Below are 20,889 nucleotides of genomic sequence, written 5' to 3' on the forward strand. Positions count from 1 at the left end.
GATTCATATGAATTCTTGTGAGCCTGACAAATTTAACAGAGGATCTGAGAGATTTCCAAAACAATCAACATACACAATAGTAAACAGACAGATGGGAGCATGAGTCTCCCATACAGCATGTCTCCCATACATCTGGTGTCAGCTCTGTGAACAGGGATGGCTGAAAAGGGGTTTTCTATCTGTCAGTATTAACTGGATTTCCAGTTGTCTCTGTGGTATGTAAGTACTGGACAACAATTAAACACAGTACTGAGCATGCCCAAATAAGGGACACGGGCCTCAATCCTGCCTTATTGAAACCAGTGAGATCTTTGCCATTAACTTGAATGGGCAAAGGATCAGGCCCAGAATATGCACAACTCATTTCTAGCCTGACTTCTGAATCTCACTTAACTTCACTCACTTCTAGCAGTGGAGATTATTCTGCCCCTTAGTTGGAATTATGTACTTTCTGCATGGGAGTAGCCACTGGAGTTATAGCTAAATGCCTATATTTTAATACCTCTGAGGTTCAGGTCCCTGTGTCATCTTTAGTTCTCTAGATCAGTGCTACTCAAAGTGGTGGTCCGCGGACTGGTGCCGGTCCGCGAGCCATCGGCTGCCGGTCTGCGCGCACACTGGGGGAAAAAAATGCCGGTCCCCCACACCAGATAGCTTGAGAAGCACTGCTTTAGATCATCCCATGGATTTGGGACACTCCCTGGAAAGATTTGGGTTCCACAGATGAAAAAGTTATTTCCTCTTCTTGGGACAGGTCTAAACCTCCTATGGTCCATGGTTTGTTGTATTTAAGTATTCCCAGTTTTCAAATCAGCACCCTGAAGTTGAAAAAAGAGAAGGACCTTTCAGCATGAATCAACTCAAACAGAGACTAAAAATAATTGTGCATTAACTGGTGAAATTTAGCACCTCAGGAATGAGCCAGATGGGTAGTTTGCTATTAAGTATTTTACAAAATCAAGTGTGGAAGACTGAAAATTGCTTCTCTAATATGTGAAATTGTAGCATTTTGTGATGCATGACAGGTATTTAAAATATTTTAAAGACAATAATTACCCCTCAAAGTCTCATCTCTAATCTCCCAGTTACCATAGGGAAATCCTGGGGAGTTCACACCAGCAGTTTGTCTGAGATTTTTTTAAGAAGAACAGTATTTTGGTTTCACCATTAAAAGTGATTGAGCTAAGGATGTTCCTTTCCTTTTTATTTATTTTTTTAAAACTTCCTTCCTATAAACGGAATCCCAAAGGAAGATAAGCACCTGACTGAATAACTCACTGGAATGTACTCTCTAACGTATGCGTTTTCTTAGACAGCATACGCAAATGGAAGTTGTCAGTCTGAATAAGTCAATCTAAAACTAACAGAGCAATAAAACAAGAAAGAACGAAAGTAAAGTCTCCATGAGAGTGTGCATTGTGTGTCTCCTCCCAAAGTCTGTATGGACCTCAGTGCAAAGTGGCTGCTTGTCTCTGTACATACCAGAATCCTTAAAGGTGCATTATATAGGCAATATAGACCTGATTCCCCCATATTTTGTCAGTGTGGTGTGATTGTAGGTGTTTTGCCTTGTTCATATTTGGTTTCTGTTGTAAATGAGCCTTGAGCTAAAGCACTTTCTTGTGGGCTAAAGTAGGTATGCTAAAGGTAGTACACTGCTCCAAAAGCTACAGAAATGATTTACAAGCCCACTTATCAATGACATGTTTAATCACTCATAACTAAAGATCAGAATTTTCTCCAATACCCTTTCATGGGGAAAAATTTCTAGAATCCATCCTGAGCTTTGCTGATTTCAGATTCAAGCAAGCACATAGCCAAACAATGATTATCTACGGTATATCTTCTTCTAACACACATGCACATGAGAACAGCATGGGCAAGCAGTGAATTTGTCTATTTATCCCCAAGTACATGCAGCAAGGTCACTCCAGCTCTGTTAGTTAAAGAGTTCATTAAGAACTCTACCCTGTTTTATTTACAATGACTTCTGAAATTTCTGTTGCAGATTCAGGAAGGCATTTGTGGAGTGGTACAAAGAGAGAGAGGATTTGTTGTTTGTGCCATATTTAGTAGCCTACGTTAACAGCTTCCGTGATCTGATGTAAGTCTGCATTTCCCTTATAACATCTTTATGATTTTTTGGGGGATGGGGGAGGATGATCTGGAGGATGGTGTGGATTGCACTCTCAGCAAATTTGCGGATGATACTAAACTGGGAGGAGTGGTAGATACGCTGGAGGGGAGGGATAGGATACAGAAGGACCTAGACAAATTGGAGGATTGGGCCAAAAGAAATCTGATGAGGTTCAATAAGGATAAGTGCAGGGTCCTGCACTTAGGATGGAAGAATCCAATGCACCGCTACAGACTAGGGACCGAATGGCTAGGCAGCAGTTCTGCGGAAAAGGACCTAGGGGTGACAGTAGACGAGAAGCTGGATATGAGTCAGCAGTGTGCCCTTGTTGCCAAGAAGGCCAATGGCATTTTGGGATGTATAAGTAGGGGCATAGCGAGCAGATCGAGGGACGTGATCGTTCCCCTCTATTCGACACTGGTGAGGCCTCATCTGGAGTACTGTGTCCAGTTTTGGGCCCCACACTACAAGAAGGATGTGGATAAATTGGAAAGAGTCCAGCGAAGGGCAACAAAAATGATTAGGGGTCTAGAGCACATGACTTATGAGGAGAGGCTGAGGGAGCTGGGATTGTTTAGTCTGCAGAAGAGAAGAATGAGGGGGGATTTGATAGCTGCTTTCAACTACCTGAAAGGGGGTTCCAAAGAGGATGGCTCTAGACTGTTCTCAATGGTAGCAGATGACAGAACGAGGAGTAATGGTCTCAAGTTGCAATGGGGGAGGTTTAGATTGGATATTAGGAAAAACTTTTTCACTAAGAGGGTGGTGAAACACTGGAATGCGTTACCTAGGGAGGTGGTAGAATCTCCTTCCTTAGAGGTTTTTAAGGTCAGGCTTGACAAAGCCCTGGCTGGGATGATTTAACTGGGACTTGGTCCTGCTTTGAGCAGGGGGTTGGACTAGATGACCTTCTGGGGTCCCTTCCAACCCTGATATTCTATGATTCTATGATTCTATGATGTCTGTTGGATCTTATTGTTTAGCAAAGAAAGAAGGAAAAAATTATGCCCCACCAGAGTCAGTTGGCCAGAATCATCCTCAGTGTAACTGCAGGGCAACAATGGATTTATGCCAGGGATGGATTTGGATGAGTTACTCCAGATTTGCATAGCAGTGCTTATTTCCCAGGGTAGAATTTAGCTCAGAGTTAGGGACACAGATGAAAGCTCAGTTTGTCTGGGAAATGGGGATGGAGTAACAGAAATGTTTGGTTTTCAGAAAAGGGGTTTAGAGTCCAGCCAATTTGCAGATTTCAAAGACACATGGTCATGGTTTAAAAAACAAAGAGCATGTAAACAGCAGCATAATCTGATGGCTGCTCCCTTTGGCCTTAGAACAATGCCATAGAAAACATTTAGCCTGTAAAGAAACTCTCAACATAATTGCTGGCTGTGGTGATTTTTAGGGATTTGCGTATGTCAAAGGTAGATTTAGAGCCAGGTTTTCAGATCAATAATAATGCCTAGCTTTTATATAGGGCTGTACATCAGCAGATCTCAAAACACTTTACAAAGGAGCTAATAGCCCCTGATTTGTGCATGTGCCTATTAGCACATGTCTAACTGCCAAATCAGCATGCTGCAGTTTGGCTGAAATTCACCCGACACATAGAAAGCCAGAGGGTTCAGGCTGTAAGCGGATGGAGTCATTGGAGATGAAATCTACCCCCCAGCACAGGACCAGGGCTGCCTCACACTCTGGGGCTGCTACTCCAGTCTGGGCAGCAATAACAGCTGCTGCTTCCATGAGGCACTGGGACCAGGGGACCCACAGCCTCTCCCATACCCTGCCTCTAGGTCAGTTGTGAGCACATAGGTGGTACAAAGACTCTCCTGCATGACCTGGCCACACCCACCCACCCCACACAATGCATAAGAGGTTTTGCACTGGCCCTGTGCAGCAGGGGTGAATTTCATCCTACTGGATTTGTGCAGCCAACTTTTCCAAGCACCCATATCTGGGGTCCTTTGAAAACAAAGTATATCATGTATATTCAGGTATATCATGGTGTTTATGATTTACCCGGGTCCACAGAGAACTCAAATTCCACATCCCTAAAGGTGATGGGAGACGTGAGATGTATCACACATCAATTCTGAGCTCACTCGCACCATTAGAAATCAGGAGTAACTAATAGCATCAATCGAGTCTCACTCTATAGTGAATGAGGTCAGAATAGGCCCCCGGAATATGGTTTTAAGTTAACTCGTGCAATTAATTCAAAAAAATTAATCGCGATTAAAAAAAAATGAATCGTGATTAATCGCACTTATAACAATAGAATACCAACTGAAATTTATTAGATATTTTTGAATGCTTTTCTACATTTTCAATATTGATTTCAATTACAATACAGAATACAAAGTGCACAGTACTCACTTTATATTATTATTTTTTATTACAAATATATGCATTGTAAAAAATGATAAACAAAAGAAATAGTATTTTTCAATTCACCTCATACAAGTACTGAAGTGCAATCTCTTTTTTTGGGGGCGGGTTTTTTTTTGGTTACATAACTGCACTCATAAACAAAACAGTGTAAAACTTTAGAGCCTACAAGTCCACTCAGTCCTACTTCTTATTCTGCCAATCGCTCAGACAAACAAGTTTGTTTACATCGACGGGAGATAATGCTGCCTGCTTCTTATTTACAGTGTCACCTGAAAGTGAGAACAGGCATTTGCCTGGCACTTTTGTAGCTGGCGTTGCAAGATACTTACCTGCCAGATGTGCTAAACATTTGTATGCCCCTTCCATGCTTTGGCCACCATTCCAGAGGACATGCTTCCATGCTGATGATGCTCGTTAAAAAAATAATGTGTCAATTAAATTTGTGACTGTACTCTTTGGGGGGAGAATTGTATGTCTCCTGCTCTGTTTTACCCACATTCTGCATATATTTCATATTATAGCAGTCTTGGATGATGACCCAGCACATGTTCGTTTTAAGACCACTTTCACAGCAGATTTGCCAAAACAAAGAAGGCACCAATGTGAGATTTCTAAAAATAGCTACAGCACTCAACCCAAGGTTTAAGAATCTGAAGTGCTGTCCAAAATCTGAGAGGGACGAGGTGTGGAGCATGCTTTCAGAAGTCTGAAAAGAGCAACACTCTGATGTGGAAACTACAGAACCCGAACCACCAAAAAAGAAAATTAACCTTCTGCTGGTGCCATCTGACTCAGATGATGAAAATGAACATGTCACTGCTTTGGATCATTATTAAGCAGAACCCATCATCATCATGGAAGCATGTCCTCTGGAATGGTGGTTGAAGCATGAAGGGACATATGAGTCTTTAGCGCATCTGGCATGTAAATATCTTGCAACACCAGCTACAACAGTGCCGTGTGAACACCTGTTCTCACTTTCAGGTGACATTGTGAACAAGAAGCAGGCAGCGTTATCTCATGCAAATTGTAACCAACCTTGTTTGTCTGAGTGATTGGCTGACCAAGAAGTAGGACTGAGTGGAATTGTAGGCTCTAAAGTTTTACATTGTTTTATTTTTGAATGCAGGTTTTTTTGTACATAATTCTACATTTGTACATTCAACTTTCATGATAATGAGATTGTACTACAGTACTTGTATTAGGTGAATTGAAAAATTCTATTTTGATTTTTACAGTGCAAATATTTGTAATAAAAAATAAACATAAAGTGAGCACTGTACACTTTGTATTCTGTGTTGTAATTGAAATTAATATATTTGAAAATGTAATAAACATCCAAAAAATATTTAAAATAAATGCTATTCTATTGTTGTTTAAGATCACGATTAATTTTTAATCACGTTACAGCCCTAGTTTTAAGTTGCAGCAGCTTCCGTTCTCTCCCGTGCATTTTTTGTTAGAATCCACATTAAGCACTAACATCAGAAAGCCTCTAGATGGCATGGTCTCTCCAGTAATTACTCGTACGCCATGGTCTTTAAAGCAGTATCTATGTTTTTTACAAAATCAGCTCTGTCAGTACTCTTATTTCCACTGAATGCATCCGATGAAGTGAGCTGTAGCTCACGAAAGCTTATGCTCAAATAAATTTGTGAGTCTCTAAGGTGCCACAAGTCCTCCTTTTCTTATTTCTAGTGATACTAGCTGTTAAGGAATTCCATGCTAAGGGTTTCTTATGACAGCGAAGTGAAGGGCAGCATTGCCAACGTTGGGCCCCAATCCTGCAAGCACTTAAGCACCTGGTTAACTTGATGTAGATGCAGTGGCATTGGAACAGTCTGTATCGTGGGGGTGCTGAGCGCCATTGAACAAAACTGTAAACCCTGTATGTGATGGAAACCACTTCAAGCCAAGGGGTGCTGAAACACCCCTAGTTCCAGCACCTCTGTGTAGATGAGTTGGATCCAGCAGGACCATAGGCACCAACTTCTCCTGGCGCTGGTGGGTGCTCAACCCCCCTCGCCCCCAGCTCTGCCCCGCCTCCACCGCTGCCCCGCCCCCATCCAACCCCTTCCCCAAAGTCCCCGACCCAACTCCGCCCCCTCCCTGTCCCTATTGGACTCCTTCCCCAAATCCCCGCCCCAGCCCCACCTCTTCCCCACCTCCTCCCCTGAGCATGCCGTGTTCCCGCTCCTCCCCCCTCCCTCCCACAGCTTGTTACGCCATGAAACAGCTGTTTTGAGGCAGCAAGCGCTGGGAGGAGAAGCGGGGATGCGGCGTGCTCAGGGGAGGAGGGGGAGGCATAGGTGAGCTGGGGCGGGAGGGCTGGGAGCTTGGCTCCTGGTTGCAGCCCCTGGGTGCTCCAGTGCCGGAGCACCCACGGAATCAGCGCCTATGAGCAGGACTATTCATTGATCAAGTTAAACATGTGCACAGGTGTTTGCAGGGCTGGGGTGCTGGATTGCTAAAGTTAGGTTGCCTATTTGGGCACTTAAGTGGCATGATTTTAGAGACGTTGAGCACCTGGATGTGAGAAGCTGCAAGTGTGCAGCACCTGTAAATATCAGGCTACCTGTCTGGGTGCTTTGAAATTTAGATTTAGGTGTCCAGCTTTCGGCATCCAAATATGAAACTTTGGGACTAATGGCTCAGTCCTGCTCCCGCTGAAAAACCACTCAGTAGGGGTTTTGTCATTGGCTTAGCTCGCAGCAGGTCAGCCCTTAATACTACAGAGCGGAAACAAAAATGAGAGTCTGACCATTCCACCTAGCCTGTGTCTACACTAGCCTTTTCCCACCCCAAATATCTAATAAATATATATACACATTTCCACAAATACGTTTCTATATCTCACATTTCTCTCTCTGATACTTGCAGCCATTTAGTTAAACAAGGTCCAACGCCCATATGGACACTCTAATTTCAGTTTCAGAGGGGCTTTGTTTAGTTTAGCTTTACCCTGTTGCTAATCAACTTAAACTCAACAAACTAAGCCCGGTTTCCCAAGGCTTTTGCCTCAGTTCACTTAAGTTGGTTTAAAAAAAAAAAAATCACCGGAAGTCAAACTAGTACAGCTCTGTGTGCAGAGAAGGCCTGAGATGAAAAGCAGCCTTTCTAACACAGCTCTGAGGTTAGCCACAATACTTTATTGCTGCTACTTCAATTTGCTGAAGAGAACTTTACACAATTGCTCTTGTGTAATGTGGGAAATGTAAAGAGGACTTTCTTAACTCCAGACAGAGCCTATCTAGGCTGCTTCGGACTTCACCAAAATTTCCAAACTTCGTTTCTCCTTGAACTTGTCACTCATTCCATTCTGGTCACGTTAATACATTCCAAAGTTAACAATTTATGTGTTTTAAACAAAGTCACATCATTTTATACAGGCACACCTCTTTTTACAGTTCATTGTTCAATTCCATATTGATAAGAGATGCTGCATATAGGGAATCAAGTTGACTTCTGCATAATTTATTCTTTGTATTACCATAAATTGCTTATTGTTACTGCCTTCCCCTGGCCTTGACCTCTGTTTCATTGTCTCAGACTATACACTCCTTAGAGCAGGGACTGTCCTCGTTAAGTGCTTGGAAAGTACTTAGCAGTCAGTGAGCTCTACTGCAAATAAATCATAATGGACCTGAATCAAAACCCTACATTTGAACTTCCCCAGATTACAGAAATGCAGGTGGCCAATATCTACATACAGATCAGAACTGTTCATCTATGGCTCACCTCTAGTAGTGATACTATTGCATAGATGGCAATCTTGTTCAGAAACTTTCAGGGACATTTACAAAAAAAATTAGGGAGGTTGTTTGGACTTCTCTCTCCTCCCCCACCCTGCAGAATCCAGGTTCTCTCTCCCTCCATCTCCCCTACCCTAGTAAAAATCACCCTCCACTCCCTATCTATGACTATCGGGGTGGGGCCTGGGCAATGCCCCAACCAACCCCCACTGCCGAACAGGGAGAAGGAGAGGACCAGCTCTGAGGAAAGCTGCCCTCCTATGCTGCCTTGGGCTCTTAATTACCTGGGCCAGTTCCAGGCCTGGACCTCCTTCCCGGGATGATCCTTCTCCTCTTCCCTCTCCTCTGTTACATTCCCTTTCTCTCTTCCTCTTCTGCCCCCATCTTCCTCTTGTCCCTCTGGCTTCTCCTCCCCTGCAGACTGTGCAGTGAGGGACGGATAGCAGGCAAGCCACAGCGACTGTCAGTGGGGTTTGGGGTGGTGAATGCAGCACCCAGTCCACAGGGGGTGTGTTGTGCTCAAACTGCCCCATGTGGACTTTGCTGGCTCCCTCTAGGTACCTAGAAGTACACAGAGGTCTTCCAGGAGATACATCAACTCATCCAGATATTTACCTAGTTTTACAACAGGCTACATAAAAAGCACTAGCAAAGTCAGTACAAACTAAAATTCCATACAGACAAAATGAGCCTGTAAGCATTTTCAGTAACAAGTGTGCTGTGACACTTATGTCTGCTTTTGTAAGCAAGCACTTTAAGTGAGGTGTAACTTGGGGTAGGCAAGACAAATCAGACTGTTGAAAGGGGTCCAAGTAGTCTGGAAAGGTTGAGAGCCACTGACCTAGAGCGTGTTAACATAGCCGAGCAGGGTCCTCACCGGGCAGTTAGAGCACAACACACCCCCTGTGTATTGGGTGGGGAATTCAGCAGCATCCCAACCCATTCAAAATCACCTCCTGTGAGCCCCTCAGTGGGCAATCCGTGCACATGCCTCAGAAGTAGTGGAGAAAAACACCCCCCACGGCCTTATGTGCTGTGTTCGTCGGACCTGAATGGCAGTGACACACACACTTTATCTGTGTGCGTATGCACATGTGTGAGCTTGCAAAATTAGTAGATTTAAGCATGAATTCGTAATTTCATAATTATATGTAAAAAACCAGGAGGATTACTAAAAATTAGAGGGGGTTGGCATCTCTGCTATTGCACAGAAGGAGCAATTCTTTGTGACCATTAACAGGTGGAGAGAAGGGAATTTGTTGGGGATGAATGAGATTCCTCTGAAAAATCTGAGCTGTCAGATTATTTTGGGTAAATTGTCCAAAGTAGTAGCATATGATGCCGATCACCATTAAATCATTGCTTTTACTTCTCTCTCTAGGAGAGGCTTACAAACAACATTTAATGCTGACACTAAGGAACTGGAAAATATCCTGACTGATGTGACAATGAGCTTCAGAAAGGATGTTTTAGATAAATTAAAACAAAAGACGCAGGTAAGAAGAGTTTGGAATGTTTGTGGGACTTGAGCTGAACCCGGTAGTTCAGGATTTATTGCCATTTCCCCAATACACATCTCTAGTGAGGTGGTCACCCACTCTGGCTCTAAAGGGCTTAAAATAGCCCAGGAGAGGGTTGTGGCTGGGAGCAAGCAGTTCCCAGGCTGACTGGGGGAAGCAGGCTCAGCTGTGGCCATGCCCCAATAGGGATCAGCTGGCCCTTATAAGAGGGCAGTGGGCCAGGAGCAGAGAGTCTCCTTTAGCTGTAGAGGGAGATGGGCCTGGCTGCTGGGGAGCTTGAGAAGGTACGTGGTGTGGAGCAGGGCTGGGGAAGGCCAGAGGAGCTGGGAGGCTCCAGACTGGAAAAGTCCTAGGCTGCAGGCCTGGCAGATGGCCTAAGACAGGGTACTGAGGTTGCAGGGGGCAGCCTGCGGGTAGGCAGAGGCAGCAGGTCTAAACCCCCCTTGCCTGTGATGTTGGCTTATACACTGCAGTCCGCCCCAGTGTGTGTGGGGGCTTAATGGTGATTAGCAGTTGCCAAAGACTGAGGTGGGGATAGTGGGTGGGGGTTCCCTGGGAAGGGGAGACCCAGAGACTGTGGGGGTACTGCCAGGGTGCAGCACCCTGGGTAGAAGGGGCACTGGGGTCTGGGAGGGACACCGGGGGCCAGTGGCAAGCGGGACCCTGGCCTGCAGAGGATGCTCCGGAGGCTGGAAGAGCTAATTCCCTGAGAGACCAGCAGGAGGTGCCGCAGGGGTGAGTCTCGCCCTGTGACAACATCCTGTTTTCCATGGATAGGATATTGTGGTTATTTCAAAATGCTTCCTGTCTCGTTTTGGTACTAAACCTCTCCAACTCCAAGTCAGATTTCTAGGGTTTAAGGCTTTTCATTACAAACATTAATGCATTGTTTAAGGCATAGGAACAAACAAAAAAGTATATTTGGTGGCTTCTTAGCATACTATATCTTAAAACCCCTTGGGTTTCACCAGGGTGAAATTCACCCAAGCAAAGGCAGTGAGATTACACCAGAGATGAATTTGGCCCTTTGGTTTAAAAATAGCTTTCTAGGGGTTTTGTTTAGCCTAACTTATTCACGACAAGTCTGCCATCATGATCTATTACCAACTTCTATCTAAAGGCATATATCAGCACAGTGACAATGAAATGAGTTTATTCTGCCTCGGGGCTCTGTTCAAGTGTGTTGTCGTAGCAAAACCTTAGATCTTTCAGCACTACAGTGGAGATCTGGGATAAGAGGCCGAAATGACCAGTTGTTTCTGTGGCAGTAAGGGATTTCCACAGCCTGCATGCTATCAAAGCATCTGGAAAAGCCCACGTGCACACTGGCTCTAGATGATCTCGCCCAAGAAGGCATAAATGTGGCTGGAAAAAAAGAGGATGGTACAGTGATCTACCACAGATGGCTTATGAATTGAACATGCCCCTGGAAGGGGAGTACAGGGATCTGAGGGGCAGGAGGGAGCAGAGTAGTGTGAGGGGAAATATGAGGAAAGTTTGGGACTTGTGCGCCACATTGATGAATTACCTATAGTTTGTCAGCTCGGAGTTTCGCTCTGTAACTTACAGAGAATAAACTACAGGAAACAGCGGTGCAAAGATACATCATGGCAAACAAAGGGAAGCATTTGGGCATAGTCCAGCTCCAACATAATCCAAAGCTCACTAGAGTCAGTGGGAGTCTTTCTATTGGCTTCAGTAAGCTTTGGATCAGGCCCGTCACACATAGGCAGGAGTGGGGCAGAGCTAAGAGCCCTAGCAAAGGAGAAGGCGGCATGTTTTAAAGATAGAATTGGAAAGGCATGAAGTTGGTGAGGCCGAGAGAGATGGGAATAGTGTCCCAGGTGGCAGGGCATGCAGAAGAAGGGATTTTTGGACCAAATGGGGGAAGGCTCAGCCAGGAGTTGGATGGTCAGGAGCTTAGAGACGTAGAAAGAAACAGACTGAAAGCCAAGCTCCGGCAATTCCCAAGAGAATCTTCAGAAGGAGGGCAATTGAACTTGAACCTCAAGTGAATACCCACTGGCAGCCTGTGGAGGCATTTATGTTATGATGGAGCTTCTCTTGGTACAACTGCACGTGGGCAGCATAATTCTGCAGATGCCAGTGTCTGGAGACCCATGGGTAGACCACAGGGAAGAGACCTGCAATGGTCAAAGAGAGGAGCAGAGCATGGATAAGGATTTCAGCAGAGATGTACCCTGGTGGTGTGAAGGAGTTAATGAGCAGGCTGGGTCACTACAGGTTTAACCTTTACCATGAACAGGTGGCGTGTATATCTGGGAACTTTTCCCATAGCCAGATCCACCACACCCAGATCAGAGTGACAAGCAGAGGAGGATTCAGCATGAGATCCACAGACACTGGGGATGGCCTCCCTAATAGGAGGGATTTGCCCGAGCGCATTTTGTTTTCTTTCTGGCTAAGAGTTGAGTATAGAGGAGGTTAGTTTCTGAGCTAGCTTCCAACAGATTTGCTTCTGAATGATGAGTCACATCCTCAGCTGGTGTAAATCTGTGTAGCTCAACTGAAGGCAAGGGAGCTATGGAGCCTGACACCAGCTGAACCTTGTACAATATACCAAGAAACAGCCTGACCACAACTATCACTGTGTTCTAACAGTGCTCAGTGAGTTGCTCTTACATTCCACTTCGGGTTTCTATGATTAACTGTTCAATTTCTCTCCTTGCCCATAAGATCTGCCAGCTGATGCAAAAGGGATATATTTATCTAAAGAAATAGTCGGGGATTACACACAACCAAAATGCGGAGGAAAAAACACAGCATCTGCACTTAATCCCCTTAATCAAGCAAAGTTATGTACTGTAAGTGAGAGCCTCCTTGCCATGACGTTTACCACTGCTCTAGCACTGATCCCTGAGGATAGCTGTATGTCAGGGTTAGACCTGCTCCAGCTGCAGGCCGTCTTTCTCTGAACCGTGGTCGTGTCTAACTTCGGACCCACTCCTGCATTCCTTGTGTGCCCAGAACTCTAGCAGAATTCCACAAGAGCTTTGGGTGTGCAGCAAAAGCAGGAGTGGGCCTCAACACTACTGGCTATGGATAATATTCTCAAATGCTCCTAAGGGACTGAGAAACATATGGGTAATGTTTTCAAAAGTAACAGGCACTCAGGAGCTTGACTCTGAAATTCAGTGGGACTTAGAGTCTAAGGTAAAGGTACTTAGGCACTGAATAAGATTTTCAAAAGCACCTACACACCTAGCACTTGATGAAATCAATGGGAGTTAGGCACTTAGGTACCTAGTGTGATCTTCAAAAGCATCTATCTGCATGTTAGGTGCCTAAATCCCACATGAAGGGCCAGAAAAAGGGATTTAGGCACCTAAATTTGGATTTGAAAGACGTTACTATAATAACACTGGCGAATTGGTCTTTTTCCAGCCATTCTTTAAGAAAATTCTGACCCACGCGTGGATGTTAAATAGTGAAATACTGGACTCCATAATGTCAACAACTGTACAATTTTGCCAACACCTAAAACATTTAGAGCAGCCTGTTGACAAGGTATGAATCCTTTTCCTATCATTGCAATTGGCATGAGGTTACAGCAGTATAGATGGTGATCTTATTTCCAGGCTGGGGGCTGACCCTGCAAAGGTCACTCCCTTCCCTTCAGTGGAGCTATTGATATAACTAACAATTGCTTACATAAAAGTTTGCAAGGTATGTCCCTTACTTTTTCAAGGAAATAAGCTTTTAGCACTTCCTTTCTACAACTGAAATAGGGGAATTGATCTCTAAGAGGAACTGAAAGCATTGGTTAGTATTACTGGTCAGTTGTGACACCCTGGCTGCTGGTACAATTTCACATTGTTCCTCCATCTGTTCACCGTGATGCTGCAACCATCTGGGAAGTCCAGCAAATCGAGGAAAGCAAATGTGTCCCCATCTACCAGGGCCTCCACCACCTCCACGTGAAGTCATATGAGCCCTTTTGGGCCCATGTGCTTTATCTTTAATAGTGTGACTTCAACCTTGATGAAGCTTGGAAAGCTGAATGGACTTCACAAGAAGTCAAATACCTTGTGAAAGATCCAGTGCAGGAGACCCTTGCTTCGATCTTTCTGGAAGCTCATGGGCAAGCCTAAGCTACATCCATGCAAACCATGGCAGATGTGTATACTTGTTGCACATGAATAAATGGAAAACAAAAAACTTTCCAGTGTGCGACTGTGGTCACCCAGAACAGATCATGGAACACAGAATGACTCAATGCCCAATTCACAAATACAAAGGAGGTATCAGTGACATACTCCACTACTCCTGATACAATTATCTGGCTTAACCACCTAAATGTAGAATTATAATTGTTGCTCTACATCTATATCTGCCATACGAAGAAGATTGCAGTAGTTAATTTAACATGCTACCATCATATACACTCTGCACGGATCTATACACTCGCAAAATACAAGGAGAGGTAACAATAGCTCTAAATTTAAAGTTTGCGGGCAGCATCCAAACCTATTATTAAACAGTCCCACATGTTCCCATTAGTTACTGAAGAACCAAATCACCAACATATAATCATGGATCAACTTTGGGTAGACAGTGAGTAATTATATGTCTTCTTTTTGTTCACTGCCTTCACTTCATGTCTAGACAGATGGTGGATGGAAGGGAACATGAGCCATGTGTCCTGCCCAGAAGCATCCACGCACTGCACTGAGTGCTCTTCCGAAAAGTGGCCGTCAGAACAGAATCCTGGGCTGGCATTTCACACGTGCTGAGTAGCCCAGAGATGCTCAGCCCAGGATTCTCCTCTACCTCTTCTGACCTTGCCAAGGAGTTCCAAGGCTCCTCTGCACTCACACCTCATTGCCCTCCGTATTTTCTTTTAAAATAAATAGGATTTTCTAGGTGATGCTCACAAGTATGTGGTGAGAGAGTACATCACACAAGCTATCAAACCAAGAAAGAGAATGAAGAGAGTCAAGCGGGAGGAGGTTGGCAAAAAGATGAACGAAGAAGCCACAGTCATATATAACAGCTTCAGAGATCTGGTATGTATAACCTCATACTGCATCATCAAGGCCTTTTTAGCTGCATTACAGAAAATGTAAGGTTGGCTGGCGTGAAACCCAACATGAGAAGCAGACGATCGATAGGGCTGTGACTACACTAGGATAGTTTTCCTAAAATCCCCCATTGTTGCAATCACTGGTTCAGGACCACAGACCTAATCTTCAAAAAGCTCCCAGTGACCCCAAATGAAAATATGGGTCAGGCCCTGCCTCTCTGAACCCTGATTACAACAGGCTTAGATGGCAGTGATTAAAATGCCAGGTCTACATTAGCACTACGCCCACCTCTACTACAACTGATGGAGAGAAACCAGAGGGATCAGTGGTGGGATATTTTTAGGAAAACCGTCCTCGTCTGGAGAAGCAGAAGCCGGGACTTTGGGGTGGGTGATATTCCAGGCTTGAGTTACTGCTGACTGCACCCTTTGTAGCTCATTGATACCAACGTTCAAAGCACTTCAATGCCTTTGAATATCCCAGCCTGAGGGAGGTGGGAGCCCAACTGCTATTGAAATTCAAGGGATTTGGGCACTGAACTGCTTTAGGTTCTTTTCAAACCTCCCAGCTTTGATCATTAGTGAGCCAAGAGGAGTGCTTCTTTGGCAAGCAAGGCAGAGGAAATAACCACTTGGGGCAGTGCAGACAAATCAGCTTTCTGAAAGGTTGGCATTTGATATCTACCATATCATACGGGTCCAGGCTAGGATGACCAGATGTCCTGATTTTATAGGGACAGTCCCAATATTTGGGGCTTTTTCTTATATAGGTGCCTTATATTACACCACACCCACCACCACCACCTGTCCTGATTCTTCCTCTCTTCTTCCCCCCCGCCCCCCCCAACTTGCTATCTGGTCACCCTAGTCCAGGCACAAACCTACAAACTGTTATTCACATGAGTGGGCCTTACTCATGCACTCAGTCCCCTTGGGCCTACTCACGTGACTGCAGAGTTAGACCCTTACTGAAATTCCAGTAGGATGGTCTAAGCAGCCTTTATGCACACACAAGCTCCCTCCCCACTGTTCCCAGTTCCAAGGAAGGAGCCTGAAAGCAACTTGCTTTTAAAACCCTCTGTGAACCACTGAGACTAACAATGCCTTAAACAATTAATAATGCAATAGAAAAACTAACCTCAGGACCCTGTTCCCCTTAATTTCCCAGACTCACTGCATTGCAATACACCCAAGACATGCTATTATTACAGTGTCACATCCATTGCCATGTATTTATATAGTCACACAGGGAGGTTGCATGGCCTATAAGTTAGATAAGGAGACTAGGAGTCAGACGAACAAGGCTTGAAGCCGACTGCCATGGCTTCACTCCATGATCTTGAGCAAGTTGGTTAACTTATCTGTAAATGTGAATCGTAAATGTTGACATTAAAATACAGATCAAAGACTTCACCTATTCTAACTTATTTCTAGGGCTCTGATGCGGATTGGCTTAACTCTGCCATTCATTGCATTGCAAACATAATTTCCGAGAAGAACAGACACAAAATCAAGGAATATAGTGAGGAAATATGTCAGGCTTATCCAGATGTCAGGTATGTGGGGTTAATATCTGAGGGTTTCTCAATGTAAAGTGCTGTGAGCAGGGTGTCAAGCTCAGGTTTTTTGCCCCTGAATATTTATATAATTTGCTTCCAGGTTGGTAGCAGCAGAATCAGCTAAACCTTATGGTGCACAGAAGTTATTTCAGGTCCCATGTTTTACTGTGTTTTATTTGAAGGCTTTGTGCTAGCCAATTTGCAGGGCTCAGCTTTGGAGGAAATGGGTTTGGTCCAGGTCTTAAGATGAGTACCCAAAAACTGAGGCCTCCAAGGTCAGTTGCTGCTTTTGAAAATTTTAACTGGATTTTTGAAGGGGCCACATCCCAGCCTCTGATTTTTGCTGACACAGTCCAGTAGTTTGACATCTAAATGCTCTCCTTTCTGCCCTCTATTTATTGTGCTTGCAAAATTGCACCTGCAAAATTGGAGGCTGATTTTAAAAACCCATGTGTGGAATGGCAGCTGTATAAGAGAGGGCATCTTCCTCTCTGGGGCAGAGCGGGGAGCGACTTCCTCTTTAAGACCACCTGTATGGATTACAACCCTACTGAGGGTGAGGCAGAGAATGTATCCTTCAGGATTATAGGATAAATATCCTAATCTGGCTACTAGATGCCATGGTGGTTGGCATGCTAGAAATATAAATATAGATGGAACACTGATCCTGGGGCTAGATGGAGCCAGGGCTACAATAATGTGGTCTAATGCTAGTTGTTGGACTTGGTGTTAGGGTGGCTGGGTGGTGTTGGTTCCCTCTGATAGAAGATCAGACTGGAATCTGCTGGTCTCTCTTGGCCTTAAACTCTATGGCTATGACTCCAGAGTGGTAGATGCAGATTGAGAATTTTTCCAGGGCCCCAGATTGCTGCAGAAATTAGTCGTTTGTTTTTAAAAAGCAAAGTTATGGGTTGAGATTTCCAAACCTGGCCAGGGGATTGTAAGGTTACAATCCAGCCTTCAGTAGCGAAGCGACATCAGACAGAGCAGAACTTGATATACATTTCTCAGCTTTTGTTGTTGGCTTTCGAGCCCTCCTTTTACACCAAAGTGAATCTAAAGCACTGTGCTTGTCCATAGTACCTACAAGTCAGGTATGATCTCCTATCCTTAGGCCCCTCTATCAATTGATTTTTTTCCCCATGACTCAATAAGGAGTCTGCTACATGTAAGGTTATTTCTCTAGAACTAGAACTTTAGTTGTATTATCATACTTCAAAACCAATAGTGTAATGACCTCAATATATCCACCAAACAGCAAAGCTTAAAGTATGTTTCACAAAAGTTAGTTTGTAAAGCACATGCAGGTGGTTGCACTATGTTGTGTGGTTACCACTGGGCGTTATTTGCACACGGATTAATTTAAGTGTTAAATTTAGCAGATTGGCTGAATATTTTTGATTCAGTTTCTGTGTTCTGAGCAATCTACACTCTTAAAAAAGAGGCCCAAAGGGACTTCTGCACATACTTAACTTTAAAGCACATGACACTCTTAAATCTGCCGGATCAGGGCCTATGACAATTTTCATAATTCGCCTTAAACCCCAACTACAAGTAAATGTAAACATTCATCATCTTGGCTTTTCTATTTCTTAGCTTGCCCTTCAGCTATTGCTGAGTCTTATAATCTTTGGACAAACACGTTTTTTGAAAACTAGACAGCCTCCTAGCCCTGGCTTGCTTTAGAGCCTAGCTGTCATGACTCAATTAATTCTTCCCCTAGAACTGATTTTTTTTCAGATGGGTTTCTGCCTCTGTCTGCACCCAGATTTCAGGATTAGTGTCTGCTACATAAATAGTCTTTACTAGCTCTAATCTAATTAGTGCCTGTCAATTTCTTGAATATTATTGCCCCCATTATTTAACAATCAAATACTTGTTACGTAAAAGTCCTCCAGCTTCACAGGAAAGCTTATTGCTATGAAGGTGGAGATTTTGCATTAATGTATAAAACATCTGGGGGGAAAGATTTTTTTTTTCAAGGCACAAAGAGCAGGTAAGCACCCAACTCCCATTGGCTTCCAATAGGAGATGGGCACTTAACTCCCATTTTGTCTTTGCAAATCTTGGGGCCCAGTTCTGCCAGCCTTACTCATAATAAATAGTAACCCACCTGGCAAGTGGCCTTGTTGAAGGCAATGATTAAAACCTTCTGTAAGGAGTCTCAACAAAGGTGGCAGAATTTGACTCTCTACAAGCACTTACATTGTAACCTGACCCGGCAGTCCTTACATGGGCAAGTCTTCCAGCTGACTGTGAAAAAGACATTCCTGGGCACTTGCAGCTATGTTGTATTTTATCCACAACTGCCCATATGCCAGACCATTAAGCTATCCCATTCACCAGCATCACTGATTGTCCCAGAGTTTTTATGGCTCCATCCCCCTCAGCAATGCTCTGTGTTAGCCCATGTGTTTGCAACTATGGGATGACTGGCAGAGAACACCTGAGGTATATTAAGGGATGGAAACTGTTTGGCTATTTCCATAGGGTGTGGCTTTGCTATTTGTTTGCACTGTTTGGGCTCCCCAAGAATGACACTGAATGATCTTTTGCTTTTCACAGAAAGGAACATATTGAAGCTGTTCTCACCCTCCGAGGACTGGACTGCAACAAGAAAAAGTCCATTATTCAGAAAATAGACAAACTCCAAGAAAATGCAGAAAGCGTGGCTGATAGAACATTCTTTGCCGAGATTGACACTTCAACTGTTGTCACATGCTTTTAAAGACCAGCTAGACAACAGAAATAAGAGCATGCAAAATTTTTATAGTTCTTCTAGGTCATGCTCCTAAATGTGACTCCCGCTCCTCCCTGCCCATAACTCAAAGCACTGCAATAGATGTCCAGAAATGGACTCTCGTTTCCAGAAGACAAGGACAATGGAGGAGTCAATATATTGCACGAAGAGGTCCCTAAGCAAGCCCTGATAAATAACTATTCTCTAGGTATCAATGATTCACAGTTGAGCTGGAAGGGCATATCGAGCAGGGTCCTGCAGGGATCTGTCCTGGGTCAGGTTCTATTCAATATCTTCATAAATTATTTGGATCATGGCATAGAGAATACAGTTATAAAGTTTGCAGATTATACCATGCTGGGGTTGCAAGCAATTTGGAGGACAAGATTAGAATTCAAAATGATCTTGACAAACTGGAGAAATGGTCTGAAACCAATAATGTGAAATTCAGTAAGGACAAATGAAAAGTGCTCCACTTAAGAAGGAAGAAGCAATTGCACAAAATGGGAAGTGACTGCCTAGCCAAGAGTACCGCAGAGAGGATCTGGAGCTTGTAGTGGAGCAACAACTAAATGAGTCATCAATGTAATACTGTTGCAAAAAAGGCAAACATCAATCTGGGATTTATTAGCAGATAAGGCCTCAGCTGCAGTATTGTGTCCAGTTCAGGGCCCCACACTCTGGGAAAGATGTGGACAAATTAGAGAAAGTCCAGAGGAGAGCAACAAAAATGATTAAAGTTCTAGAAAATGTGGCCTATGAGGGAAGATTGGAAAAATTGGGCTTGCTTAGCCAGGAGAAAAGAGAACAAGACCAGGGGAGGGGTATGATAATAGTCTTCATGCATGTAAAAGGCTGTTACAAAGAGGAGAGTAATAAATTCTTCTTCTCCACAGAGGACAGGACAAGAAGCAGTGGACTTAAATTGCAGCAAGGGCGGTTTAGGTTGGACATTAGTAAAAACTTCCTAACTGTCAGGGTGGTTAAGCACTCGCACAAATTACCTAGAAAGGTTGTGGAATCTCTATCATAGGAGGCTTTTAAGAACAGGGTGACGAAACACCAGTAAATGATGGTCTAGGCTTACTTGGTTTTGCCTCCATGCAGGGCACTGGACTAGAATGGTCCCTTCCAGTCCTACATTTCTATTATTCTAACCCTAGCCACTAAAGGCATCCCATGCTGCAAACTTGTATTGGATCATTAAAAGGCTGATCTATTTATTGAATGACTGGTTACGTTCTCCTAAGTTTGTGCATTGTTTCAGATGATTTGAAAGGGACAGAAGAAACACACTTAAGGCTGGATTGCACAAGAACTATTCATCTGAGCAGATGTGTAAGGAAGAGCAAGAATCCCCTTCACAGCTTTTCTCACTTCTCCCTTCACATAACAGATGGGCAGAGAACCAACTAGTGCAGTTGAGCTGGCACAGGGTGGGAGATGTAATTTGAAAAGGGAAAGCCAAAAGGGAACTAAAAGTCAAAGGGGTGCCTCTAGGGCACAGTGTCTCTCAGGGCCACAGCTGAGATGGGACCTGGTGGCCCTAAATTTTTCTGGCACCTCAATAGATTTCACCACCAATTGGTTCCCTTGTTGGACTGTAGATCCCTTCTCAGATGCATCCTGCCATTGGTATATGGGCCAACTCCCATTCTGTGGGCAGAAGGCTGAGGAGTACTAGTGGGATGAGGCAAATGGTGAGGGGCCAGAGAGGAGTAGCTCGTGCAGGGGTTCTTCATA

The 20,889-nt window shown here is 44.1% G+C and overlaps 1 protein-coding gene across 1 annotated transcript in view; it reads left to right on the forward strand.

Moving 5' to 3' along the window:
* The window catches only part of EXOC3L4 (exocyst complex component 3 like 4), a 31,825-nt gene extending 11,451 nt beyond the window's left edge, over positions 1 to 20,374 (forward strand). The window contains exons 6-11 of the mRNA XM_043548889.1: positions 2,009 to 2,104; positions 9,665 to 9,779; positions 13,209 to 13,331; positions 14,678 to 14,830; positions 16,282 to 16,403; positions 18,972 to 20,374. Of these exons, the coding sequence (XP_043404824.1) occupies positions 2,009 to 2,104; positions 9,665 to 9,779; positions 13,209 to 13,331; positions 14,678 to 14,830; positions 16,282 to 16,403; positions 18,972 to 19,134 (772 nt within the window). The 3' untranslated portion in view covers positions 19,135 to 20,374. The remainder of the gene's footprint in view (positions 1 to 2,008; positions 2,105 to 9,664; positions 9,780 to 13,208; positions 13,332 to 14,677; positions 14,831 to 16,281; positions 16,404 to 18,971) is intronic.
* Positions 20,375 to 20,889: the final 515 nt, after the last annotated feature.

This window comes from Chelonia mydas, chromosome 6, assembly GCF_015237465.2.
Source record: "Chelonia mydas isolate rCheMyd1 chromosome 6, rCheMyd1.pri.v2, whole genome shotgun sequence".
Taxonomy (NCBI): Eukaryota; Metazoa; Chordata; order Testudines; family Cheloniidae; genus Chelonia; species Chelonia mydas.